This window comes from Phyllosticta capitalensis (assembly GCF_038381095.1).
Source record: "Phyllosticta capitalensis strain CBS 128856 chromosome Unknown BKA78scaffold_2, whole genome shotgun sequence".
NCBI lineage: Eukaryota > Fungi > Ascomycota > Dothideomycetes > Botryosphaeriales > Phyllostictaceae > Phyllosticta > Phyllosticta capitalensis.
Window position 1 is genome coordinate 3,307,158 of NW_027117440.1, and position 25,663 is coordinate 3,332,820.

Genomic DNA, 25,663 nt, shown 5'->3' on the forward strand with positions numbered 1-25,663 from the left:
TAGACAATGATTTTTTGGCACAACAAGACTGTTGGAGTCTCAAACCGTCGCGGGGGTGTAGCCACGAAGGCGGAAGAGAGGCTCACTTAGAGAAGCAGGTGACGAAGCCGCGGGAAGCCCATGCGATAAGATCTGCAATCAATAATGTGGGGATCGGGTGCGTCTGTCCGAGAGCTTGGGACGACCAAAAGAAATCCGGAGGGCGCTCAGGGTCTGACGCCGGGCGGCCTTTTCAAAAGCGCAGTCGGCTTTGCGGTTGAGTGAGGCGCAGGGAGAGTGAACGGCAGTGGTGTTTGGTTCGACTTGACGCAGCAGCAGCGGCGACGATGGCGGCGGTGGTCAATTTCAAGACGCGCACAGTCGAGTCGGTAAGGTCAAGTCACACAGGACCGAGAAAGACGTGTCGGAGAGGCGCCAACTCAGAGATCAAAGCCGTGGCGGCAGTGGAGGATGAGAGTGTGTTGTTTCACAGAGTAGAGCTGGCCGGTGGGGTCGATACTCGACCGGGGACCGCCTCTTGAGCGAGCCGCCGTACCATACACCCTGTGCCTACCATTCTGTCATCACACACACGTACATTCCAGTCAAGGCCTGCATATCGGATTCACATCTGTTGATTCATTTTCCGCACCATCTGGAGCCAGCGCAATACCTTATGCCTGCAGCCCTACCTAGCTCAGTCCAGACTACATGTACTCTCCTCGCCTACGCCTACCATTTCCCAATGCACCCTCCCAGCCAGTAAACCCCCAATCCTCAGCTCAAGAGTCCTGCTCCTCAAACAATGTTGGGTATTTATAGTACAGCTCGCATAAAAAAATCTTAGCACCCCAAGTTCTTCAACTGATAAAACACAAGCAGCCAAGGCTGACGTAGAAGACGAAAAGCGGGTACACGGCTATTCCAACGCGGTTGCGCACGACGCCGGAACCTCCCAGGATGCTGATTCCAGCTGCCATTGACCACACCACCAGGGCAATGTAAACGGGTATGCGAATGATGACGGGTGCGTGGAAAGCGCTCAAGATGGAGGCAATGACGAGCGGGAAGAGTGTGTAGCCGATGATACAGACAGACTGCAAGAAGGAGCTGGAGAATGTCAGACGCGCCACCAATACCAGAGTCGGTGTACTCACATGCTACCGCCCAGTAGCTTAATCTGCAGAGTCACAGCAGCCTCGCCGATCCAGACCATGGCGAAGACGCCAGAGAAGACCAGAGACTTTTGCTCGTCGCGCGCTGGGCGAGAGAGGAAGAAGCTGAGGAGGAGACAAAAGACCAGCGGGCCCCAGAGATCCCAGTCACGGAGACCTTCGCTCATGCTGCCATGAAGCACAGCATCTGCATCTGGCCAACGTCCCAGGACGTTTCGTATACCGCCGGACGTGGCTCCAGCCTCCCCATGCTCCATAGCGCCCATACCACTGCCTTGGGACAACATGCCACCCAAAAGGTATTTTGGCCACAGAACCTGCTTCATCTTGTCCCATACTGCAAGCAAATCTCTTGACAGCGTTTGCCATACTGTCTCGTCGATGGTGTTGGTAGGGGCGCGGCGGTCTTCGCCAGGGATGCTCGAAGTCAGGTAGGATTGTGTGTTTTGGGCGCTCGATTGGGATTGGATGTTGCCCGTCAGAGGTGCGCGGTCAGAGGTGGACTGAAGAGGATCGTCGAGGTCGTCGAGAGTAGCTGTAGAGTAGTTGAGCTAGCTTTCGACCAGATTCCGAATGCGGACATGCCTACCATCGTCAGGGTCTATCATGTGGTCGCGCTCGACGGCATCGTTGTCATAGTTTTCATAGGGGTTAGAAGAGGTGTGAGGAGCCGCCATGGTGGCCTTTTTTGGGAGAGTCAAGGAGAATTATGATGGATGAAATGGAAACGCGCAACTGGAGCTTCAGTCCACGTAACGCTCCGCGGAAACTGCCAAGGCCGGTGGTCGTGGCGGAGCGGAGCGGAAGCTGGGGAACTCCAGGCGGACGGGAGCTGCCCCTCGCACGACGTCATAAGGTAGCCGTTTCGAAGCTCTAACTGTTTTTGCTGCCCGGTGTCCTTCGTATTTTCACCCTAGGTACCTGCAATGGAACTTTTCCAAGAGGCACAGCTCAATGCATAGAACATCAATTGACCAAGTGCCTTCTTCTTTCGTCTGATTATCCGCTCTGGTCGTCGGCCATCCAATCAACCCCGCACCCCGTCCGAGGCCCGCCGATCACGCGGTGCTAGTGGCTTTTCGATGCAACTCAACCGTGTTCCTACGCCCCATCCCATTGTTGTCTGACTTCCTTGTCCATATAAAGCCCAAGGCTATCGTCACTCCTTGTTCCCACGCGGACACCTCTCTCCCTCCATCACCACTTGCGCGATGCCCGAGGAAATTCTCAACGACATATCCCACCGCAGGTACAATCCTCTGCGCGGGAGCTGGATTCTCGTCTCTCCCCACCGAACGAAGCGTCCATGGCAGGGCCAGCAAGAGGCAGCAAAAGGCACCACGCTGCCCAACTACGATCCCTCTTGCTACCTCTGCCCAGGAAACAAGCGCGCTCAAGGCGACACCAACCCGCAGTACGAGTCGACATTCGTCTTCGTCAATGACTACTCTGCAGTCAAGGAGGAACAAGCCGACTACGCCCCTACGACTGACGATGGAAGCCTCGAGAACCGCTTCCTCAAGGTCAAGCCCGTTACCGGCAAATGCTACGTCATCACCTTTTCCCCGGCGCACAACCAGACCCTTGCCGACCTTGAGCCCAAGGAGATTCTCCCCGTCATTGAGACTTGGACCAAGATTTACACCGCACACCTGTCGCCCTCGAATCCTCTCTCCAAGGTCGCTGGCGCAACAACGATACCGCCGACCGGCCACGGCGAAGATGCTACATCGCCAAAGGAGCAGCTGCGCTACATGCAAATCTTCGAGAACAAGGGCGCCGCCATGGGCTGCAGCAACCCCCATCCTCACGGACAAGTCTGGACAACCACGGGGCTGCCCGAAGAGCCAGCGCTGGAATTGGCGCAATTGCAAAAGTACCGACAAGAGCATGATGGCAAGCACATGTTGGAGGACTATGCGCAGGTCGAAGCGAGCAAGAAGGAGCGCATCGTGTTCGAAAATGATGCATTCTTGGCGTTGTGCCCCTGGTGGGCTGTTTGGCCATACGAAGTCATGATTGTGAGCAAGGCGCATAAGCGGGCGTTGGTGGACTTGTCGGCAGAAGAGCGTTTGCAGCTGGCAGAGGCGATTGCAGAGGTCACGAGGAGATATGACAACCTTTTTGAGACGCAATTCCCATACAGTAAGTTCACAAGTCTCGGCACATGGTGACAAGCGCTAACTTTCAAAGGCATGGGACTCCACCAAGCACCATTGGACGGCACCGAGGAGGAAATCGAAGCCAGCCACTTCCACATTCACTTCTATCCCCCTCTTCTGCGCAGCGCAAGCGTCCGCAAGTTCTTGGTCGGATACGAGATGATGGCCGAGCCACAGCGCGACATCACCCCCGAACAAGCGGCGGCCAAGCTCCGCGAGTGTGGAGGAGTGCTCTACAGGAAGCTCATGAAGCAGTGAACCACGGCTTGTAAATATTTGGCTACACCTCACCACATTGGCATAGATCTCCGCAAAGCTTGGTGTTTGGAGCATATGTACTCGCAAGAGCCCTGGATTGTATAAATCGGCAGCGATTTAAGTATTTGCGAAACAAATTTCTTCAGCCCTTCTCTCTGGCCCCTCACGCCTTGACATACTCGCTGTACTGCAACAGCATCCACGCCGTCGTCAGCACACTGACAGTCACCGGCGCCGCCAGTCCCTTGTTCCACTTGACACTGCCAAACAACAGCCACTCGCTCCCAAAATGCCACATGGCCACCACGTTCGTGATCAACGCCAGCTGATACCAGCCCGCCTCATGGACATGGTAGCTAGCATACAGCCGCACCAGCCCCTGCAGAAGCGTCCATGTGCCGAACGTGCGCGAGTGGAGCGGGCTGGTGAGCGACGGGTGCGATGCGCCGGGGGGCGGCTTGACGCGCTCGTCGGGCGACATGTAGACTTGCGCGGTGAATTGGAGCGTCTTGTAGGCTTGGACGAGGTTGCCGACGGCGGTGATGCCGATCTGGTTGCGTGTTAGCGGGGCCTGGGTGCGAGGGAGAGCGGTGCGTCGTACCAGGAAAAGCCATTTTGGGAGCAAGCCTTCAGCTTGCGGGAGGTAGGAGAGGAGAGACGACATTGTTGTTTGCCGGGAGACAATCGGTGGCTGTGATGGAGATGCTGGCGAGCGATGTCGAGGGACCTAGGATTATGGAAGGTCGGAGAGGCGGTCGATGAGGAGCAGCATGGCCGGAGCAGGACCGCTGGTGTGAGGCGGATGGTCGTCCGTCCGGTGAGGTGAGTCGTGAGAGCTTGCGGATGGTCAAAGCTTCATGGAGGACTCGGGCAATTGGCACCAATTGTAGGTGGAATTCGATTCTATTGATACGATTTCCATCGTAGAAACTCAGAAAATAATCCAAGAGCTATGCGAGGAGTAATCGAGGAATTGTAGCTTGTATCAATCGCTAAGAGGTTTTTTCTAGGCAAGTCATGCTCGGAGCTAGACCCCTGTCCGAAAAGTTGCCCAACATCCTGGAGCTGCCGGCCACCTCCCAACACCATCACCACTAGCAACCCGCCCGTCATGGCCGCTCTCGACAACGTCCCGCAGCCCGCAGTCCTTGGTCTGGCTGCCATTGGCGCTGGATATGCCTTCTTCAAGATTGGCAGCTTCGTGCGGCTTCTGTTTAGCTTGTTCATCCTGCCTGGCGCCTCTGTAAGTTGCCCAAACCGACACGCGAGCAATCCATCTAACATTTTCTCAAAAGCTCTCCAAGTTTGGCGACAAGGGCTCTTGGGCCGTCGTTACCGGTGCCTCCGATGGCATTGGCAAAGAATACGCCCTCCAATTAGCCCGCAAAGGCTTCAACATCGTCCTCGTCTCACGCACCGAGAGCAAGCTGCGCGCCCTAGCTGCCGAAATCGAGGCCACGCACAAGGTCCAGACGCGCATCCTCGCTATGGACTTTGCCGCCAACAATGACGCCGACTTTGCCGCCCTCTCCCAGCTCATCTCGGACCTCGACGTCGCCATCCTCATCAACAATGTCGGTCTCTCACACAGCAACCCCGTGCCTTTCCTGCAGACCCCAGAGGAGGAAATGCGCGACATCATCACCATCAACTGCTTCGGCACGCTCAAGGCCACTCGCGCCGTCGCCCCCAAGCTCGTCGCCCGCCGCCGCGGCCTCGTCCTCACCATGGCTTCCTTCGGCGGCGTCATGCCCACCCCGCTGCTGGCCACCTACTCGGGCAGCAAGGCCTTCCTGCAGCACTGGTCCACGGCTCTGGGCGCCGAGCTGGCTCCTTCCGGCGTCACCGTCCAGCTCGTCCAGTCGTACCTCGTCACTTCGGCCATGTCCAAGATTCGCCGTGCCAGCGCCATGATCCCGACCCCCAAGGCGTTCGTCAAGGCTGCGTTGGGCAAGATTGGTCGCTCTGGTGGCGCGCAGGGTGTCGCTTACACCAGCACGCCGTTTTGGAGCCACGGTATCATGTATTGGGCCATTGCCAGCTTGGTGGGTATTATGAATGGCGTCACGCTCAAGTTCAACAAGGACATGCATGAGTCCATTAGGAAGAGGGCGCTGAGGAAGGCCGAGAGGGAAGGAAAGAAGGTCGCGTAAGAGGGTGTATTTTGAGATCTTTGGACACGGGGCGTGGTCTTTGTATCTCTATCCACAGATATAGTGCTGATATTAGCAAAGCTGCAAGAAAATAAATCTGGCTCGAACTCCCAGGCGAGCTCCAAATTCGAATACGCAAAGCTCGAATGGACCCGGAGACTGTCACATGCAAAGCACAGGCGTCCGGGTGATTTTCATTATTGATCTGCCAGCAACAAAGTGCAGTTGCTCGAGCGGGAGCAATGAAACATCACAGGTTTCGTAAAGTGCTCGCATATCACGGTCGGCAAATTGAATTTGAGAGAAGAGGCTGATGTGGCCGCGTGGCATTCACCTAGACAACAGTCAGAGCATTTGTCGTGATAAAACGGTCGAGGGTTGTAATGGGAAGCTCATGGCTGGAGGCGGAGCAGCTTCCAACCTGGAGACTAGCCGAAATGGGAACGTCCCGGGTGACCCTGTACAGCCGTCCGGCACGGGCAACCTGCTTGCGTGCCTGCTTCGCACATGCTGAACGTCAACACCACATCACCGTCAACAAGATACCCCTCGTGCTCTTAAATCCACTTCAAAAATGGACAAATTCCAGTCTTTCGGCAAGAACTTTTCGTACGTCGCCCACCTGCATGCGCCCGCATCTGCCGATCTCTCCGACTCCAACCACCTCTGCCATGACATCGAGGGCTGACCGACTGATGCCTACAGTGCCTCGTTCTCCCCCTTCGCCGCGCGCACCCAACAGTATGTTAGGGAGCAGCTGGGACAGGCCGATGACAAGGTAGGGCGCCGCTGCGCTGGAGTAATAGCGCTGCAGGGTCGGAGCTAGCTGACGCGACGTCAGACCCAGCTTCCTCCCGACTACATTGAGTTGGAGAAGCGCGTCGATGCTCTGAAGCAGGTCCACCAGAAGATGCTTCAGGTCACGTAGGTAGCCCGGGTCTTATTACTGGCCGCCGCGTCCCGCTCACGTCCCCGCAGTTCGCAGTTCACGAATGAGGGCTACGACTACCCCACGAATATCCGCGAATCCTTCAACGACCTCGGCCGCACAGTCTCTGAGAAGGTCACCCTCCTCTCGTCCGCCAACTCGCCAGCGGAGGCCCAGGCGGCCCTTACCGCTCCTCCCTCGGCGAAGCCGCAGCCCAAGACCTTCAACCACGCAATCGCCCGCGCTGCCCTCAACAGCTCGACAGTTCTGACCCAGGACCACGGCAGCAGCGGCGAGGACCCGCTGGCTACGGCCCTCGAGAAGTATGCGCTGTCCATGGAGAAGGTCGGCGAGGCGCGCCTGGCCCAGGACATGCAGATCCAGAGCCGCTTCCTGGCCGGCTGGAGCACCACCCTCAACACGAACCTCATGTTTGCGAGCCGTGCCCGCAAGGCGGTCGAGAACGCCAGGCTGAACCTGGACGCCACCAAGGCGCGCGCGAAGAGCGGCGGCTTTAGCCTCTCCGGCCAGAAGAAGCAGGATGGTGGAGAGGAGCACATCAGCGAGGAGGCGCGGGCACAAATCGAGCAGGCCGAGGACGAGTTTGTCGGCCAGACCGAGGAGGCTGTCGGCGTCATGAAGAACGTAAGACGCGATTTGGACTGACCGCCCGTCGACTACGCGCTAACTCGACATCTGCAGGTACTCGACACCCCCGAGCCCCTCCGCAACCTGGCGGACCTGATTGCCGCCCAACTCGAGTACCACAAGAAGGCATATGAGATTCTGAGCGAGCTGGCTCCCGCCGTTGATCAGTTGCAGGTTGAGCAGGAGGTGCGTCGCCATGGCACATACGAGGCGTGAAATTCCCGCGCGCACTTTTATCCTGTACCGTCGAGTCGATACTGATTCATTGCTTTTCCCAACAGGCGAGCTACCGCAAGAGCCGCGAGGGTGCTTGAGCGCGCGGCGCGACTTGATCAATCCAATCCATTCAGATTGAGAGAGACTGGACTCGGATGGAGCGGCAGTGAAATGCGAATTTGTTGTTTGAAACGGTGCTCTTTGAACCTCTTCTTCTTTTGGGAGCACGTGGATTAGTGGTGGATGGATGGCCGAGAATAAATCTGCCTAGCTATGGGCACCAACGATAACAATCCCCTTTTTGTACCAACCCCCCTTTTGTTTAGATTCCGCGTGTGCAGTGGCAGTTGGCGGGATGGGTGCTTAGTCTGGTTTGGGCTAATGAACTGCATTTTGGAATTTCCGAGTTGAAAGGCTTCTTGACTTTGTACGAAGCACATGCTTCTCCGCAAATCTGTTGTTTCCTGGGTACAGCTACAGATGGATTCGGCCGCTCGGATTGTTGGAACCGCTCTGCCTGCCCGAGGGAACTGATGCAAAGCCTTTCCAAGGAGTTGAATCAAACGCAGTAAATTGATGTCTCTCGTCTGACGCCGCTTTTTGAGGTCCTGTTCAAGATCGTACTGACAGCCCAAAGAACTTAAGAATGATGCCATGCATACTCCCTACACCTCACGCCGAACCAAATAAAACCCTGTCAAATGCTTTTTGTGCTTCCCCTGTCCTGCTCTCCGGTCACGACTCGAGACGGCTTGAATATCTGTTGACTGTGGCCCTGCCACGTCGAGCTTCATGAACAGCAAAGACGGGGTTTCCAGAAGAGGATATTATTTCAGCTCCACAGCTCAGTCTTTGCTCTTCTTTTTCTTCTCACCCGCGCCGTCTTCGTCGTCCTTGCGTTTCCGCTTCTTGTCCTTCTTCTTCTTTTCCGAGCCCAGGTCCTCCTTTGGCGCGACAAACTCCTTCTCGCGCTCCTTCCGCTTCTCGTCCATCTTGGCCTTCATGGCATCCTCCCTCTTCTCCTTCTGCTGGCGCTCCTTGGCCTGCTTGCTGAGGAAGTACTCGCCGCTCTCGATCTGCAGATCGACCTTGCTCTTCTCCTGGGGCGGCGGGAAGGGCGTGTAGACCTTCTTGGTCTTGTCGGTGACCTTGAAGGGGGTGCGGCGCTTGGAGGTGTGGCGTTTCTTAAACTGCGGCAAGAAGCGGTCCCAGCTCTGGCCGGCCAGCTCCGGGTCCTTTGCCAGCTCGCGCTTGATCATGAGCTCCTTGATGTGGTAGATGGGGTGGATGTTGGCCATGCAGTCGTCGACGATGCGCCGCACCTCCTTGAGGCCCTTGTAGGGCCCCATGGCCGCGACTGTGCTTCCCTGCACCAGGATGTAGCACCCCGTCAGCAGCTCCAGCGCCTTGAGCGTGCTCCCCTCGGGCCCCAGGATGCGCTGCCGCCGCTTGACGAACCGCTCCTTGTTGCGCACCTGGTTGCGGATCTTGATGATGTCGCACGCCGTCCCGTCGTCCAGGATCTTGACTGCCTGCGGCGCCGGCACGCTACGCGCCAGCAGCTTGATCAGGTCGCGCGCCTTGAGGATCGCCGCCGGGTCGAACGTTTTGCGCGTCGTCTTGACCGTCATCGAGCCCTCCACCAGGTCCAGCGTGCACGCGATGCCGTGCTTCTCCAGCGACCGCGTGATCAGCGGCCATGCTTCGCGCAGGTACACTTCGCGGTATTTGGGGAAGAGCGTGGCGAAGGACGATTCCTCGGCGAAGTTGCCGCCGGCGTTGTCCTCGGGCTTGAAGTCTTCGATCTGTGTTGACAGTCAGAAAAAAGATGTTTGCGTAGAGTTTTTTGCAAATCAGGTGCGGACCTTCCACTTGTCAATGTCGTCTGTGTCCCACGGCTTGTCCACATTGTGTGTTGAGGGCATTTTGGCGTTTGCGCGGCGTGCGTTGCTGAGTGGTGATCGCAGCTTCCGCTCTCAGGAAACTTTTGGAGGCGCTGGTAGGCGCATCGAGCGGTGGCGGCTGGCAGAAAAGCGCCTCGCGTAAACCTGCCCGTTGCGTTGACCTGCCCCCCGGACTTAGCGGCCATTGGCCGACGCGCCCTGACTTGCTCTCGACGCGCCGACACGACTTTCGCGTTGAGCTGAGCTACTATCCATACATCACACTCTTGTCTGGACCTATCTGCCCTCCAAACTCCACCCAATTCTCTCCATGTCATTTTGAAAATATCAAATTACCCATACGTCCAGGCGAGCATCGAGCAGCCGTCCTCCGCCAAAATGTCTGCCACCTCGACTCCCAATCGCTCGCGCGCCTCCTCCGCGTCTTCCTCGCCCGCTTCACGCGTCGCCAAATCGCCCATGGAGCTCACCCCGCGCAGCAAAGTCAAGGCCATGCTTGCCGCCGCTGGCATGAGCGACGACTCCGAAGACGATGTCGTTCCTGCAAAAACTGCGAAAAAGCCAACCACGGATGCCCCCGCGAAGACCGCGTCTCTGGATTCCGCGTCCAGTGACGATGATGACGAGGACGATGTTGTTACTATGAGGAAGCCGGCGGGCAAGATGGCGGCGAGGATGCTTGCTAGGCGACAAGAGGAGTCTCGGGATGACGATGGAGAAGAGGAGGAGAATTCGTACGCCAGGGTTAGGCGTATGCTCATGTCGGGCAAGGACAAGCGGAAGGAGACTCAGTCGTCACCCGCGGCAGAGAATGCAAACGACGCAGCGAGCTCGGAGGAGGACGAGCCGGTATCCAAAACGACAAGGAGAAGAAGTCCCAAGTCTGCTACTCCTGCTTCACGCGCTTCTTCCCCTGGCCTTTTTGTTTCGCCCGCTCGTCCCGCCGCATTTGAACCGGAATCGGACGAGGAGGATATCAATTCGACTTCGAATTCAAACGCCAAATCTAAACTGGAGGAGCTGGTCGCCCGGAAACGAGCGGAACGCAAGGAGCGTGAAGCAGCCAACAAAACTGCCCGAGAAGAGAGCCGCCGCAAGGCCAAGGCCAACCGTCGCGCAGAACGCGACCTGGCAGGCTCCGAGAGCGACAGCGATGACGACGAGGAGATCGGGAAGAAGCTCACTCAACAGAGCCGGCCAACGAGAAAGGCGAGCAAGAAGGCCATCGAGGAGATGAATAGGGAGACGCAAAGGATGAGCCGGTCCATGCAACTGACACACCGCGCCAAAACGAAGAAGAAGTACACGACCAAGGACCTCTTTGCGAGATTTAATTACGGCCAGCCCAGGCCGATTGCAGAGGAGACGCAGCAGTCCAACGAGACGCCGAATACGTCTTCCGATGCGGATCAGAGAGAGAAAGAAACGCCGCCGACTAGTCCTCCGAGTTTCCAGGATGTGCAGCCGAAAGACCCAAAGCCCACCGCGGAGATTGACCAGAATGGATTCCGTCTCGACACCGTTGTAGACATTGGCCAAGATGCCGGTGACGATGATTTGCCAGACCTGGGCAAGCTCTTGACGCAATCCAAGAAGATCGACAAGGGGAAGGGCAGGGCCGTCTCTGAACAACCGTCCGACGCCGTGTCTGCACCCAAGCCTGCAGTGCAAAAGTCACTCCCTGAAGCTGTCGTTCCGCAAACGGAGCAGAGACTGAAAGCCTTCCGCGTCATTCCCCAGAAGCCCACGCAACCTGCCGCCGACGACGATGACGACGACGACCTGGAAATCATCCCCACCCGATTCGCCGTTTTCGATACCTTGCCCATCCGCAAGTCTAAAGAACCTTCCGCTCTACTTGCCCTCCGCCATCTCGCCCACCTCAACCACGACGACAACATTGACTCCAAAGGCCGCAGATCCATGACCGCCGGCGAGCTGCAAGCCTCACTGAAAGCAAAGGCTCGCGAGCAGGCAATGAGAGAGAAGGCGGAAAAGATTGAGCTGTTGAAAGCAAAGGGCATCTTTGTCCAGACGGAGGAGGAGCGCGAGATGGATCAGCTGGAACTCGAAAACTTGCTTGAGAAGGCAAGGAGAGAGGACGAGGAGCTCGCAAAGAAAGAAAAGGCCGAAAAGAAGGCTGAAGGTGGCGGTGATGACTTTCTGGATAGCAGCGATGATGAGAGCTACGTCGAAGATGGCGAGGGCGCAGATGAGGAAGAGCAAGACATAGAGATGTCTGGGTCTGAAGAGGAGGGCGAGGAGGACGAAGAGGACGAGGAGGCGGCTGACGCTGGTGATGGTCTGATTGACAACGAAGCAGGGGAGGAGGACGACGAGGAGATGGCTGATGATGAGGCCAATGTCAGCGAGGCACCCGTTGAGGCTGAGGTCGATCATATGGAGGAGGGATCCGATGGCGAAGAGACGGCTCGCCGTACCTTAGCACCCCGAGGCCGAAGACGCGTCGTCGACGAGGACGACGACGACACAACCGAACCACAGCCTTCCGCACCTCAATCCCAACCCCCAACGACGCAGGACCAGGCCATGGCCGCATTCGGCTTTGCTCCAGCCGCCCCGCCCATGGGACTCTCGCAGATGTTCGCTGGCACGATGGCGGATCCCGAGTCCCAGGTGCCTCCCACCGCGGTTGGAGACTCTCAACAGGACTCTTTGGACTTCTTGCGAAGCATGCCCTCGTCCTCGATTCCGGGCTTTGACATGGGCATGACGCAGGCATCCCAGCAGAGCGTTGTCAGGGACAGCATGCCCCCTCCATCCCAAACGGCGGAGGAACATGGACAAATCAGCCTTGGCCTGTCTCAATTCCCGACTGGAACGGCTGAGGATGGGAGAGTCCCAAGCACCCAGATGTCCGAGATGCCCGACCCGACTCAAGACGGTGGCTTTGATGTCTCTCGCTCGCCGCTCAAGTTTGCGCAGAGGACACCTGTGCCATCGTCTGCTGGCGCGAATGGCTCGGGCGTCACGGTTGACACGGTCATTTTGCCGCAGCCAGAATCTCCGCAGGTTCAAAAGAAGAAGGGCCGTCTGCAACGGGGCAAGAAAGCAGACATGGAGCTTTCCGACGTGGATCAGGATGAAGACATGTCGGATGCGGATTCCGAGTCAGCTGCCCCTGAACCCGAAGGAGAAGATGCGGACGAAGACTTCCACATCGACCGCTCGGCCTTTGACGTTCTCCGCAAGGGCGCGAAGAAGCAGAAAAAGCGCCAGGAGGCCTTTGACAAGAAGAACAGTGCCGCAAAGGACATGGTTTACGAACAAGCCGAGGAATCGGAAGACGAGTATGCTGGTCTTGGTGGTGCAAGTGATGACGACAGCAACGACGAGCTCGACGAGGACCTCAAGCAAATGGTTGAAGAAGGCAGAGTTGATGTGGATGAGCGCCAAATGGCTGCTTTCTACGCCGAGAGGGAGCGAGCTGAGGACGAGAAGCGCATTGACAAGCTCTACAAAGACATTGCGAATGGCGGTCTGCGCAAGAGACGCGGCGGCAACTTTGATCTGAGCGATTCGGAAGACGATGGCGCTGAGATGAGGCGGAGGAAGCAGCGCGAATTTGCTCGCATGCGCAAGGCGTTGCTGGAGGACGAGAGGGTTGGCAAGATTGGTAAGTTCCCACTCATATTGGTATTCAACCTTCGTCCTTACTGACTTTTTCATAGCCGAGAACCCAAAGAAACTCGCCTTCCTCCGTGCCATCGAAGACCACGACGACGACGATGACATTGACTTCCTCGAGGCCCCCACCGACGACTCGCAGCAGATGCCAATTGCGGATTCGCAGGAGCAGGCCGAGAACGGCGAGCAGCAACCCGCTGCTCCAGCGCAAGCCGGCCCATCGAACCCTCTCAAACGCAAGTCGCCATCTGCACCAGACAGCGCCGATCAGCAGCGTCCGCCTGCGCGTCTTCGCCGTACCGCTCCCACGACCTCGATGCCGCCGCCCATGCGCAAGCCAACCACGCTCGCCGAAATCCGCGAATCCGTCTCCTCCCTCCTCGAAAACCCCTCCATCCAAGAAGAAGTCACCCTATCCGACTCCGACTCGGACGCCGACGACAACGACGGGCCCTCCACCTCCGCCAGCGCCACCATGGCCTCGCGCCGCAGTGCCCGCCCCGTCGTCGACCGCCTCTCGCTATCGCGCTCCTCCACCGCCGCCTCCTCTGACGCAAACTCTGGGCCCCTCGCCTTCCACGCGCCGGCCGGCTCGACGCACCGGCCCGGCTTCCGCGTGCCCACGCTCCTGCGCCGCGCCACGAACAACCTCTCGACCACGTCGACCACGTCGACCACGTCGGACGGCAGCAATGGCAGTGGCGGCGGCGATGCTGGTGGTGCGGCGGCTGCAGAGGTCCGCCGCGGTGGCAGCAAGAAGAGCAATATCCATTACCAGGCGCGCGAGGCGGAGCGCAAGAAGGTCGTTGAGGCGGCCGAGAGGAAGAGGAAGGAGGGGTTGAAGAGGAAGGTTGGGGTTGGCAGGAGGAGCGGCCTTGCTGGGTACCTGGGGACGGGTGGGGGCTTTGAGTAGAGTAGGGTGCTACTGGTTTGTTCTATCGTCGGTTTGTTCGTGACTTCTTGGATTTCTTTGTGGGAGTCTTGTGTTTGTTGGATCGGCATGGTGGAAGGCGTTTGCTTTGGGGTAATGGAGTAAGTAAGTTACAGATACCATTGTTATGCACACTTTTCAGCCATCCTCTTCCACCTCATTCGCATCTTCTACATGTAAGTCATAGTAGGTAAGCAAAAAAACCAATCCAACTGAGGCTTACTTGGCAGCTTCACGTCGTCGCACACTCAGACGCAAGCGCTCGAATGCTCCCTGTGCCAACCCATCAGGAGCAAAATTTTCTCTATGTCGAAGGCGTCAAGCACTTGAATGCTCCTTGTGCCTGTCCATTAAGAGCAAAATTCTCTATGTTGTAAAGCATCAAGCGCTTGAGCACTCCTCGTCTCGACGCGTTCTAACTTGGCGACAGAGGTTCTCGAATTGGCAGTTTCTTCCGTCACGCACGGTGGAGTGGAGCTGGTTGATTCTGAGGAGCTATCTAAGTACAAGTGTGTGTCTGCTAAGATATTGGTACGGGGGAAGGAGGGAAGTGCAAGCAAGAGCTCTCTTGTTCGTATGGCCGATGACTCCATGTCTTGTCGTGCTCATGAACAAGTGAGGCTCGTATTAGTGGCGCTGGAAAGCTGACGGATGTCCAGGCCTTGTAGGGCTCGTCGGAATGGCTATTGGTACAGTCGTGTCGTGTATAAGGGAGGCTCGCACTTGTGGCGCTGGGAAGCTGTCGGAAGCCCAGGCCTTGCTAAGCTCGTCGGAAGGTCTATTGGTACAGTCGTGTCGTGAACAAGTAAGGCTCGTGTTCGTGGCGCTGGGAAGCTGTCGGAAGCCCAAGCCTTGCTGAGCTCGTCGGAATGTCTATTGGCACAGTCGTAGGTTACAAGATGGCAGTTCAACGAGGAGGACCGTAGAAGCTGGATTCGAAGAAGCTGGCATCGAACGTGTTCTGCTCGCGCAAAGAGTCTCCGAAAGACGACGTCGAGGGGTTGGGAGGGACAGTTGGAGCTTCCGCGTGGTCGTCGGCGCTCTGGTTGCGCAGGGAGTCTTCGAGCGATGGCGTTGAGGGGTTGTGAGGGATGTTAGGAGCCTCTGAGAGGTCGTCGGCGCTCGCCACGAAGTAGGGGTCGTAGCTACCGGCGTTGAAGTCTTCCTCTCGCTTTATGGTAGGCGGTGGAGATGAGATGGAGCTGTCTTTGGCAAGGTCGTCGGCGCTCGCCACGAAGTAGGGGTCAAAGGCACCAGCGTTGAAGTGTTCTTCACGCTTAATGATGTCGTCGGCTCGGGTGTAGCTACAGGCTGGCGTCTCGTTGGTGAATGACGATTGGAATGGGTCATTCGCGGTGCGAGGCGGTTCTTCGACTGTCTTGGGAGGAATCTCGTTGCTCGGCAGCCCGCAATCAAAGCCATGGTCAGGGTCGTTTTGTCTAATCGCGAGCGGTGGGGCGGGCCTGGAGTTGTCGTCTGACGCGTCTTGACCCAACGTCTGCAGCTCAGGCTCTTTCTGCTTGATCTTGAGCAGTTCGAGATATGGCTGGAGCTCGTCTCTGGCCTTCTTCCTCTTCTCTGAGCTCTTGGCGCCGAAACGGTGGTCCAGTTTCCAGTGTCTGCGCATCTGTTCCTCATTGCGCCTCCTCGTGCCACATATCCCGCACTGTGACCAAGTCACCCATACTTCCCAATCAACTCTGTCTTCACCTCTGGCTGTCTGGCCTTTCTTGAACTTGGTCCATTGAGAGAGGTCGACTTTGTCCGGGAAGTGAGTTGGGGGGTCCTCCTTGCGGATCAAAGCATTGTACAGCTGGTTCTGTTCCTCGATGTCCTCGATACGACTACGTTCAGCGGCTTCAGCTTTGCGAGCCTGGGTTGCTTGCTTACGGGCAGCTCTGCGCTCTGCTACCCCAGCCTTGAGTTGTGCTGTTGTACCATTTTCCGCGTTCGATGTCTCCTGGCGACTCGCTTTGCGCTTCTCTGCTGTCTTCTCCCGGAGCTCGGCGTTGATGATGTCTTGCCTCGCTTTCTTGGTCATATCCCATGCCTTTCGGATGGCCATCTCATCGCCCTCATCCTGGGCCTTTTTCAAGGCTTCGTCGGCTGCTTTATTGGCAAGCCGAATTGCGTGCCAATGGCCGTCTTCGTCGTCCTCCATGCTCTTCATGACGGCTTCTGTGTTGCATGCAGCTTCGTCATCATCTTTACTCTTCACGGCCGTGTCCGGTTTGCCTGCGGCCTTGTCAAAAGCCCGCAAAGCTTCCTTGACTCTTTTTATTTTAGCGTCGATGGAATTGTCTTGGATCGTTGCATCCGCTTCGGGGGTACGCTTGCGCTTAGTCGGCATCTTGCTCGGTGAAACGTGACTGCACACGAGTGCTGAGCGATGAGAAGCTTGAAATGGGTGCGGGACCAGAGAGTTGCAGAGGAGAGCCGGGGAGTTGCAGAGGGAAGCCAGAGAGTGGTAGGAGAGAGCCTGGAGAGTTTCAAAAGAGAGCCCGAAGAGTTACAGAAGAGAGCGTGGTTTCGAAATGTGTATGTCGTGTGCGGCGACCCGATTGGGAAGGCACTTGCCCGCAAAGCAGGTGCGCCTTCCCCCATCCAACGCTGCCACCACTTGAGCTTGAAAAATAACAAGTACGCTCGAAGTTGGACAGAGCCACCAATTGCGCACAAGGAGTGCTCGGGCGGCGCGTGCGCAACGACTTAGTCATTTGAGCACAAGTGTTGCATGCTTACGAGGAGTGCTCGGGCGACACGCACGAAATGACTTAGGCATCTAAGCACGGTGATACCTCTTTTTGCCTTCTCCTTCGTTCTTCTTCATCAGATGGAATTTCGCCCAATTGGGCGGGCTTTATCAATAGTTGCTACGTCTGAAGTTGCAGAGAGGTCGCCGGGTGTAGAAGCAGCAATCACAGTGAGCGGAAATAACACTTCCCGGCACGAAAAACATTACGAAACAGACATCAAAGCTTCAGAGAAGGTGCTTGTTTATAAGTGAAAAGAGAGTAGTGTTAATTTAGTTGGCCCTGAATGTTGCTGCCACTCACCCCGAAATATCCACAACGTACTACCAACTTCCCTTTCATCGGTGACTTTTCCCTTCGACCAGAAGCCATTCACTTCTACTGTAATTTTACAATGCTCACTTCAATTGGGGGTGGCTGCAAGTCCGCTGTTTTGCTTTCCTCCTTTTACTCCAAGCAGCAACAAATGTCTCGGTCATCAATCCTGATGGGCTCGTCATACGTGTCGTCGCTTCTCTGCATTGTGCGAGTCTCCTTCGCGGGGAAAATTGGCAGCACGTGGACTCGAGACAACCAACATATTGCTGTGGGCTTTCCACTCAACAATATTCTGTATGTTGTCTTGAGATACACGTATCGCAGTCTTTCATCCTATGATCGGCGCGCGACAGGCGTCTCGAGCTTTAGTAGATAGCAAATCTTAGGCTGCGAGACAAAGTCGTTTGCGCGGCCATATTAGTGTGGCGTTGTAGCAGGAGCGGCGTTAGAGACAAAGAAACGTGTTTGTGTCATCGATTGGGCGTCGAAGACGGCATACTGCACTGGTAGCAATCACAATTTTAGTATGCTTATAAGATCAAATTGTCACTCAAATACCACGGCCTGGGAGAAGCCCGGTGATGTGTCATCAACGACCAGTTGTACCCGGGCAACTGGTTCAGGCGCTGAGCGCGGATTCCAGGTCGACATTTCCTTTTGCTTTTTGGTGGGCGCCCAAATAGGTAACTCTGCGAGCACCAGTTCAAGTCCCAGCGTGAGCAGCCTTCTTTTTGTAAAGCAATCACCATTTTGGTCGGTGGATACAATGTCGAAGCAGTCACCCAAGCCCAACGCAGTCGCCTGAGCCTAGCGCATCATTCAGCGCCCCGTACATCATCTTTCAACGCGTACTAATCTAGGGGTCAACCTTCAGATAGCTGCACTGTCGCGCAGCTAGTGTGTATTTTTAACCAGCAAGCTGTCTTCCATCACATTACTTTCTAGCCCATCCTATAGCCCGCCGTGTAGCCAGTCGCGCGGCTAGCAAGGAGCTGGATTAGCTGTGAATGGACAAGATCTTAGTGAAACACAAAGGCAGTAGGACGCGAAGGCGAGGCGTTGAACACAGAGTCAGGTAAACTAGCTTCAAATGTCGCAGGCACCAGCTGTAATCAGACTTTTGCGGTTCGCCCCAGGTGAACGGGGTGGGTTGAAAACTGAAAAGGGAGGTCGGTAATCCCGGGTTTTGGTCTGTTCATAACATCCAATTGTCGTTTGGATTACCAAGACCTGGATGAAGCGCCAATGACCTACTATGAACGACCAATTGCACCCCACTGGACAAGGGTACGAGGTACTGATTCCATCAAAGGTCAGGATTTCTTTTTGTCTTTTAGGCGGCGCCCAAATAGGCAACTCTGCGAGCACCAGTTCAAATCCCAGCGTGAGCAGCTTTCTTTTTGTAAAACATTCACCCTTTTGGTCGGCGGATGCGTGCCGGAGTGCCGAAGCAGTCACTCACGCCCAACACAGTCACCTGAGCCTGGCGCATCATTCATTCAGCGCCCCTGAAGTCACCTTCCAACGCATTCAAATCTAGGCTTCAACCTCCAGACAGTTGCACAGCCAATTGCGCAGTCAGTGTGTGTCCTAGCTCAGCGAGCCACCGTCCAGCACGTTACTTTCCAGCCCATCTCATAGCCTGTCTCTCCCTGTCTCGCCCCCTGAGGCTCAATACTGTACATTTCTACTTTGTTTTCTCCCCCTGATTGTTCCTGCTGTGTCAATTGTACCAGCGTGGTGTTGGTTGGAATAAGTAACGGGTGCTAATTCTTAGAACGTAGCGTAGTCGAGTTCCGAGGCGGACGGGTGTCTGTAGACGTTTTTGTGGACGGGTTTTTGCAGATGGCTTTTCAAAGACGGGTTCTTGTAGACGGGTTTCGCACATTCTTAGAGGGGTATCTAGGAATAGGAAAGGTCGTAGGGTTTTGCACCACTTGATCACCAAGCTGGTGCTTAGGAACGGACGTAGACAGCGAGCTTTTCGCTCGGCTTCGCACCTTAGCAGAGTGTTTCCAGGGACAGAAACAGACGTAGACGTAGACAGTACCAGATGCCTTTCAAGGCCAGATCATGTATGGTCGCGAAGGGTCAGATTGCGAAGCGGGTCGGGTTTCGTCGAAGAAGGTAGAAGTGTCAAGTCGAATGTAGGGTGTGGCGCGCTGCGTGCCAAGGACCACAAGAGGTTCTAGTGATGAAAAGGTTTCGGTGACTGTAATGATGACGAGGAATTCCGGTGACAAGAGGATCAGTGACGAGGAATCGGTGACGAGAAATTGTTGACGAGGAATTGGTGACAACGACAGGGTTTGGTGACGAGAGGATTCCGTGACGAGAAGATTTGCTGGCGTCAAATGTAGAGTTAAGGCTCAGATCATGGGTTGTCGGTCGCGAAAAAATCGGAATTTTTTTTGACGGAATCGAAGTGAGTGCGCGTCGGCGACGACGACGCGTCCCGGGCACGGTTCTGGTGAACGGAATTGATTCAGGAACGTTGACTTGCTTAGATCAAGCGCAAAGGCAGCGGTTAGGACAAGGGCTCATAACCTGAAGCAGGTCTTTTAGGTTCTTGTTCTGCTATGGAGGACGCGCGCCAGAAGACAGACGCCTAGCTGGTACTACTCTCAGGTGACGTCACAGGTGACTGCGCCGGGACGCCCAGACCTCAGGTCCCCCTTCATCAGAAATCCAGCGGCTTTTTGGTCTGTTTATAAAGTCAAAATGTCACTCAGGTTACCATGGCCAGATGAAGCCCAATGAAATGCCGACGACGACCAATTGCAACCGATTGGACAAGGGTAAAAGAGGGTAGATGGTCGACACTCCTTTTTGCTTTTTAGTGGGCGCCCAAATAGGTAACTCTGCGAGCACCAGTTCGATTCCCAGCGTGGGCAACAACCGCCTTTATTTTGCAAGTACTTCACTGCCCATCCTTTTCTTTCTTTTTGTGCTTCCGGGGCTAAGGACGCTCCTGCAAATTCTGAGCTAATGAGCACTGTCTCGCTGCTGTTCTGGTCTTTGACCACGGTGTACTCTTATGAGACCTGTCCACCCTTCTACGAGTGCTTGATGTCGAGTCGTTGGTATCAAAGGCTGACGAAGCTCATCTTGCCAGCAAGCGCAGCCCGTCTTAATAGCTCCAAAGACGGATGTTCGCAACCTCCGGGGTGGTAAGTACGGATTTGACCCTCTGCGTGGATTTCAGTCATGTCATGGGCAATCAGCGCAACTTGAGGACAACAAGCAGCTCGGTAAATGATCACAATCAGCATACATCTATGATTTGTGAGGGCTAGCCAGGCAGAAATCATCCAAGCATCTTTTTACTGTCCACAAAAACCCTGAGGTACATTCCTCGGAGCACCCACGCCCGATAGTATGATGTAAATGTGGGAGAGAGCCAAAATTCCTACTGTCAATACATTGTAACGTCCTCCCGGCCTCTGTCGCCGTGCAATGCTCCGTAATGTGATCTGTTCAAGCCATTCCCTTCTCTTTGCTGCTGCTGCTTGCGCCCTTGCCAGAGTTTCTTGCAGCCGCTCGAGCTAGAAGAGCGTCAAGGATTGATCTGGCTGAATTCGTCTTCCTCTTTGTGTCCGTCCGAAGTTTGCGAAGTCCGTAAGCAACCTGATGTATGCGAGGAGCACTGACTCGGTCTCGCCGTTGAAGCGCTCTGGCTCAGGAAGCTTCTTCCGCTTTTGGCGTCTTCTTTGTGGCCAGAAGAGCGCTTGAGACTGCCCAATGCCAGCCACAGCAGATGCTCTCAGCTGATTACCGGAAACGAGAGGTGCAAGCGTCGAAAGCTCTTTCGACAACCTCTCCGCGACTTCGTGCTTCAGCCAATCGGCGCTCGTGAGACTGGCCAATGCCGGCCACGGATGTAGCTCTCAGACTTTTACCGGAAGTGAGAGGTGCAAGCATTGAGAGCTCCAAGATAATACCGGCGATCCATTCATTTGGCAATCCTGAGGGCTGTGCACCCTGCGGAAGCCACTGCTCGTGGTCTTTGCCAGAATTCCAGCATGGCTGACGGCAGGGATTGGTAGCGATGCAGCGTCGATTGTCCATCAAGTCGTTAAGCGTACCTGAATACTTGGCTGTCGTCCTTTCGTAGGCTTGCGCGTGATGTTAGGGAGGAGATTGGTTTGTTTGACGCCCGTAGCGATGGTAGGTATCTTGAGGACGTCTTAGAACGTTCAGCCTTATAGCAAAGTGCCTCAGCAGCCCGCTCAGCCCAGCTGCCGACCGACAGCCTCTTCGCACAATCATTATTCTGACGACGGGGTTGGTAGCTAAAGCCAAATCCTGTACGAGACTGCGCCCTCGCCAGGATGCCCGGAACGATCTCAGAATACCAGGGCCAATGGATGGGCGTAGTAATCGGACCAAGTCCATCTGGAAGCCATTGTAGATAGTCCGAACCCCAGTACTTGACGATTTATTTCGTGATACTTTCAGTCTCTTTGCGAGAAAGACGCGTGTGGGGAATTTGGACAAGCAGCAACGGTAGGTGACAAATTGCCTGATGCTGTACCCGGGCAGGTAGCGCGTGCGAACCGCCTTCGCCGAATTCATCAGCAAGTTCGAGGCGCAGTGGGCCTTGTGCGAGCTCAGCCTTGTCTTGGCCTGGATCGTGTAGATGTCGTGGAGAGGTGCGCAAATGAGGTCTTCGGTGCGATTGCTGTTTCGATCGGCGTTCGTGATAAGAAGCGACGGGTCGTTGTTGTCCAAAATGCTTCGAGGCCCGACAAATGGTAGAGCAGGTGTGCCTGAAGTGTCGTGGGTGAGCTGTTTCAACAGCTTCGACTCCCTTCGCAGCAGATGAGAGAGAAATGTGCTCCGCATGGAAAATGGAGGTCTGTATGGCTTTCTGGTTCCTTGGTGGTGTGTTGAGGCATCCACTCCCGGTGATCGGATCCCCAGTAGACAGCAATTTCAGCTGGAAACTACATCTTTGTGCAGTACTTTGCAATGTAATTGAGTACAGCCTGCGAGACAGTACATGGAGTGACGCCCGTATTCGCTACCCAAGCCATGGTGATGAGGCGCGAGTAGTTGTTGAGATCTTTACTCTCTGTATCAAATATCCAGGACTTGGGGTTGAAGCTCCTTGTAAGTATTTGGCAATTGTGGCGCGGGCGCCTGAAGTAGAACCTGTAGATGTATGGGGCATCCAGACTAGCCACGTTCTTTTGCTGCATATAGTACTCGTTGTGTTTGCAGGATAAGCATTGATTGATGATAGATATTAGGGACTGAAAGGTATTCTCCTGCCTTGAGGGAGAGCTGTAAGGCTGATTGCTCATAAACAGGTGCGGCATTATGGTCTGGTTCTGGGTTCAGAGCAGAGAAGTGGATGCCCCCGTGCCTCGGATGCCCACAATGTCGCTGGGCAGTATGGGCTCAGCACCGCTTGTCTTTTAACGCCTCGACAACAGTCTCTTTGATCGAGCCAGATCAATCGGCTCGACGCCCTGCCCACGACTTTAGCACATGACGGGTATGGTGGAGATGGAGATGGAGATGGAGATGGAACTTACAGTCGTTCTGGTGGAGGATGCTCCAGTAGACCATGGCTGAGGATGTGGTTTCCAAGCCCTCGCTGATAATTTGTAGAAGAGAATATTCCAGAGCCACATCTAGAAAAAGACAGCAGCTCCTTGACCACGCTGCATTCAAGCGGCTTCTCTGAGAAGCAGAGGTCCCAATTCGTTTAGCCGGCATTGGTGCAAGACGAGAATGCGACCTCCGGATCGTGAGGAGCTAATGCCAGGGCTGGAGGCAGTCGGAAGATGCGACATTGGGTCGACGCCACAACTGAACTTGTTGGATAATATGGCGGGGGAAGACAGCGTATATACAGAAGTGGGAAGCCGGGGAGAACCTGTTGGGAGGCTTAGCTGAGGCGGCACCGATGGAGCTGTATCTTGTGCTTTCGGAAGCGCACTCGGAGGAGTATAATGCGGCTTGTATACCAAGTATATCAGCAGTGCTGTTGCTGAGATAGGCGGGAGAGGCAGGGACGCTGAGGGCTTTTATGCGCAGGACATGACCTCTTGTTAATTTTCATTTGCGCACCAGGAAGGACCTAGAAGTACGACCTGTAGATTAGTGTGCTTTGAACACAGTTTGGGGGCAATCCATTGCCCTCATGAACCGAAGGATTATGGATAGGAGGTCTGGGCTGGTATCCTGGACACAGCTGTATCTGCTCGTTCCCGCGCCCGTCAACAGACATTGTGCAATGTTCTCCAAACCATTTGGATTGTTCGTGTAAAGACAAGGCACCAACATCAAAGAAAAGGTCAATGTTCTCCCAAAAGCTTTCGTCAAGGCAATTTCACAACGCCAGTCATTCCCAAAGATCGAAATCAAGCAAGAGCACTACGACAAGTTAGTCAGATGTCGACAAGAAAGAAGAATGTCTTGGCGTGGTAGCACACTTACCCCATGGGGTCCCACAGATCCAAGACCTTGGGCTCCTGCTTCAAAACATCACGCACCTCCTTACTAACCACGCTTGGGTCGACAACGGCTTGGTAAACAAACTCGTCCATCCACCTATCGCTCATGACAAAGTAGCCCTTGTCTCCCGCAGTCTCACTCCAGCTGTTCTCAACGCGCCAGCGGACCGGCTTGCCTGTGGTCTCGTCGAGGTGCACGCCGGTCAGCATCATAGCATGAGTCATGGCGCTCTCGCCGGTCATGAGACGCTCTGCCTTGCTCAGAGCCAGCTTCGTGTTGAAGGCCAACTCATAGTCAAAGAGCGCGGTGTCCATGATTCCCTTTGAGGAGTCCGAATACTTCCCGACGTCAGAGCCAAAGAAGACAGGGATGCCACGCTTAAGCGTCTCGATGACGGCGTTCTTGATGGTCACGTTGTCCACATTCACGTAGGTCACGGGGCGTCCGCCCCAAACATTCCCGAGGCGGTTCACGGTCAACAGCGTGTTGTAAGAGTTTCTTGGGTCGTTGACGAGGCTGAAGAGACGATGCACGTCAGTGCCGCCGCACGCCTTGACGACGCGAGATTCTGAAAGCTGCTTGGCGAACTCAGTGGGTCGCTGCTTGACACTGTGGAAAGCGCCATCTTTGTCATAGAACTGCCAGTCAAACTGATCCTTGGGAGATGGGGGAGGTCCCAGCATGAGGGTGAGAATGAGGTGGATCTCTTGCATCATCTTTTCTTTCACCGTTCCAAGAGACGCGCGAGAACTGAGAGAAGGAGAGGAGGCAAGCTTTCGGAGGCGCAGGGCATGCTCACGGAGCTTTGTCGTAATGAGGCGGTTCATAAGGGAGGAGCTCATGGCATTGTAGGCATCGGGGTAGAGCGTTTGCGGGACCTGGGAGTTGGATCAACTTATTGCTCCTCGAAAGATCCAAACAAGGTGTAATCTGGACTGGGGACAACATCAGGCCTTCATGTCGCTTTCATCTCCTGGAGACACGTTTCTCTTTCGACCTCGTTTGCCATCCCAATATGAAAAGACTTACCAGGCCGTATTTCTCCACAAGGTTGGCTACCATGTCCCACTGCCCGCCATCCCCAACGGGACTTGCGAGGAGTGTTTGCAGCATCCTGCCATCCAGAGGCTCTTCGACCGTCTGCAAAATGTTCTCCAAGAAGTAATTTGCCTTCTCGATTTTATCCCAGTAAAACAGATACGCCTGGCTCAACTCGAACTTTTCCAGATTGTATTTCTTCATGAGCGCGACTCGAAAGACGTTTGTGGATGCGAAAAGCCAGCAACGACCGGAGGAACGCTGGTTCGTGACAGGGCTGCCCTCGAATGGAATCTTGACGTTGAAGACCTGCGTATCCGCGACAACAGTTGACCGCCGCTCGAGGATCGAGTTCGTGTTGTTTGCCGTGAAGGCATTCAAGGCCATCAAGTTCTGTCCACCCGATCAGCTTTATTCGGTCCAGGTGGGAGCGATGGTCGAGTACCTTGTCATCCTTCAGGACCTCCCTCTCCCACTGCTGGGTCTTGTCGACGGAGAGGGTCTGCTGGTGTTCCGACAGCTTGTAGGTCGGAGCTAGCGGGTTCCCTGTCAGCGTCGTGGTTTGCCTTGCTGCAGCTCCCACGAAACTTACGAGGCCCATTCTCGATGTATATGTAGTCTTTCTCGGCGATTTCGCGCTCGCTGCGAAGCTCCAAAGCACGAAGGGCCTCGGTCAGCTTCTCTTGAGCGCCCCCCTCAGGCTGCTGCTTCGATTGCGCGATACCCATGTCGAGAGCGATGGAGTGGAGTGGTGGTCGAGTCGATGAAAAATGCAAAGGGGAGATGGATGATTATGAGCTCAGCTGTGTCTAGGTCAAGACACCGGTGGAGGTGGAGAGTGGGCTCGTGATGGAGTTGGGCTACCACCTGCCACCTGCCCGTCTACCTTGATGGCTCGAGATAAGCTTATCACGGCGATCCCTGCCCCACCAATCGACCCGTCACACAGCTGCCCGTCTTGCGAATCCCTTTCCCCTCCGCGTCGTTTCTTTGTCCTCTCTACTCACCACCATTGCCACTGTCAACCGCGCTCCAAGATACAAACGACTCATTATCGGACGCTGCTGAGACAATCACGAAGTCTATT

General features: G+C 55.4%; 10 protein-coding genes across 10 annotated transcripts; 4 read left to right on the plus strand and 6 right to left on the minus strand.

The window, feature by feature from the left end:
* Window positions 1-541: 541 nt before the first annotated feature.
* On the minus strand, window positions 542-1,908 carry BKA78DRAFT_307429 (uncharacterized protein). Its single transcript, XM_066887864.1, has 3 exons — window positions 1,744-1,908; window positions 1,137-1,689; window positions 542-1,089 (listed from the first exon to the last, which is right to left on the minus strand). Exons 1-3 carry the CDS (start codon window positions 1,829-1,831, stop codon window positions 840-842), a joined length of 891 nt encoding a protein of 296 aa, XP_066748458.1. The 5' UTR covers window positions 1,832-1,908; the 3' UTR covers window positions 542-839.
* A 457-nt stretch (window positions 1,909-2,365) lies between these two features.
* On the plus strand, window positions 2,366-3,574 carry BKA78DRAFT_246660 (galactose-1-phosphate uridylyltransferase; the record flags this gene model as incomplete). Its single annotated transcript, XM_066884232.1, has 2 exons — window positions 2,366-3,299; window positions 3,348-3,574. The coding sequence occupies 2 exons, from the start codon at window positions 2,366-2,368 to the stop codon at window positions 3,572-3,574; spliced, it is 1,161 nt and encodes a 386-aa protein (XP_066748459.1).
* An 88-nt stretch (window positions 3,575-3,662) lies between these two features.
* BKA78DRAFT_307432 (ergosterol biosynthesis protein-like protein) lies at window positions 3,663-4,557 on the minus strand. The gene is made up of 2 exons (XM_066887865.1): window positions 4,179-4,557; window positions 3,663-4,127 (listed from the first exon to the last, which is right to left on the minus strand). Exons 1-2 carry the CDS (start codon window positions 4,236-4,238, stop codon window positions 3,738-3,740), a joined length of 450 nt encoding a protein of 149 aa, XP_066748460.1. The 5' UTR covers window positions 4,239-4,557; the 3' UTR covers window positions 3,663-3,737.
* A 128-nt stretch (window positions 4,558-4,685) lies between these two features.
* BKA78DRAFT_246086 (uncharacterized protein) lies at window positions 4,686-5,727 on the plus strand (the record flags this gene model as incomplete). Its single annotated transcript, XM_066884181.1, has 2 exons — window positions 4,686-4,817; window positions 4,870-5,727. The coding sequence occupies 2 exons, from the start codon at window positions 4,686-4,688 to the stop codon at window positions 5,725-5,727; spliced, it is 990 nt and encodes a 329-aa protein (XP_066748461.1).
* A 574-nt stretch (window positions 5,728-6,301) lies between these two features.
* Window positions 6,302-7,617, plus strand: BKA78DRAFT_293093 (BAR domain-containing family protein; the record flags this gene model as incomplete). Its single annotated transcript, XM_066886155.1, has 6 exons — window positions 6,302-6,336; window positions 6,433-6,505; window positions 6,569-6,651; window positions 6,706-7,300; window positions 7,358-7,489; window positions 7,585-7,617. 6 exons carry the CDS (start codon window positions 6,302-6,304, stop codon window positions 7,615-7,617), a joined length of 951 nt encoding a protein of 316 aa, XP_066748462.1.
* Window positions 7,618-8,364: 747 nt separating this feature from the next.
* Window positions 8,365-9,444, minus strand: BKA78DRAFT_245997 (uncharacterized protein; the record flags this gene model as incomplete). The annotated part of the gene is made up of 2 exons (XM_066884173.1): window positions 8,365-9,324; window positions 9,385-9,444. The coding sequence occupies 2 exons, from the start codon at window positions 9,442-9,444 to the stop codon at window positions 8,365-8,367; spliced, it is 1,020 nt and encodes a 339-aa protein (XP_066748463.1).
* Window positions 9,445-9,688: 244 nt separating this feature from the next.
* Window positions 9,689-14,170, plus strand: BKA78DRAFT_341495 (MRC1-like domain-containing protein). Its single transcript, XM_066890353.1, has 2 exons — window positions 9,689-13,060; window positions 13,116-14,170. The coding sequence occupies exons 1-2, from the start codon at window positions 9,802-9,804 to the stop codon at window positions 13,982-13,984; spliced, it is 4,128 nt and encodes a 1,375-aa protein (XP_066748464.1). The 5' UTR covers window positions 9,689-9,801; the 3' UTR covers window positions 13,985-14,170.
* A 739-nt stretch (window positions 14,171-14,909) lies between these two features.
* Window positions 14,910-16,352, minus strand: BKA78DRAFT_350425 (uncharacterized protein; the record flags this gene model as incomplete). The annotated part of the gene is made up of 1 exon (XM_066890988.1): window positions 14,910-16,352. The coding sequence occupies one exon, from the start codon at window positions 16,350-16,352 to the stop codon at window positions 14,910-14,912; it is 1,443 nt and encodes a 480-aa protein (XP_066748465.1).
* Window positions 16,353-22,019: 5,667 nt separating this feature from the next.
* BKA78DRAFT_341496 (uncharacterized protein) lies at window positions 22,020-22,649 on the minus strand (the record flags this gene model as incomplete). Its single annotated transcript, XM_066890354.1, has 2 exons — window positions 22,614-22,649; window positions 22,020-22,547 (listed from the first exon to the last, which is right to left on the minus strand). Exon 2 carries the CDS (start codon window positions 22,392-22,394, stop codon window positions 22,020-22,022), a length of 375 nt encoding a protein of 124 aa, XP_066748466.1. The 5' UTR covers window positions 22,395-22,547; window positions 22,614-22,649.
* A 795-nt stretch (window positions 22,650-23,444) lies between these two features.
* On the minus strand, window positions 23,445-25,304 carry BKA78DRAFT_350426 (peptidase C1B, bleomycin hydrolase; the record flags this gene model as incomplete). The annotated part of the gene is made up of 5 exons (XM_066890989.1): window positions 23,445-23,457; window positions 23,521-24,416; window positions 24,568-24,969; window positions 25,022-25,110; window positions 25,169-25,304. The coding sequence occupies 5 exons, from the start codon at window positions 25,302-25,304 to the stop codon at window positions 23,445-23,447; spliced, it is 1,536 nt and encodes a 511-aa protein (XP_066748467.1).
* Between the last annotated feature and the right edge of the window lie 359 nt (window positions 25,305-25,663).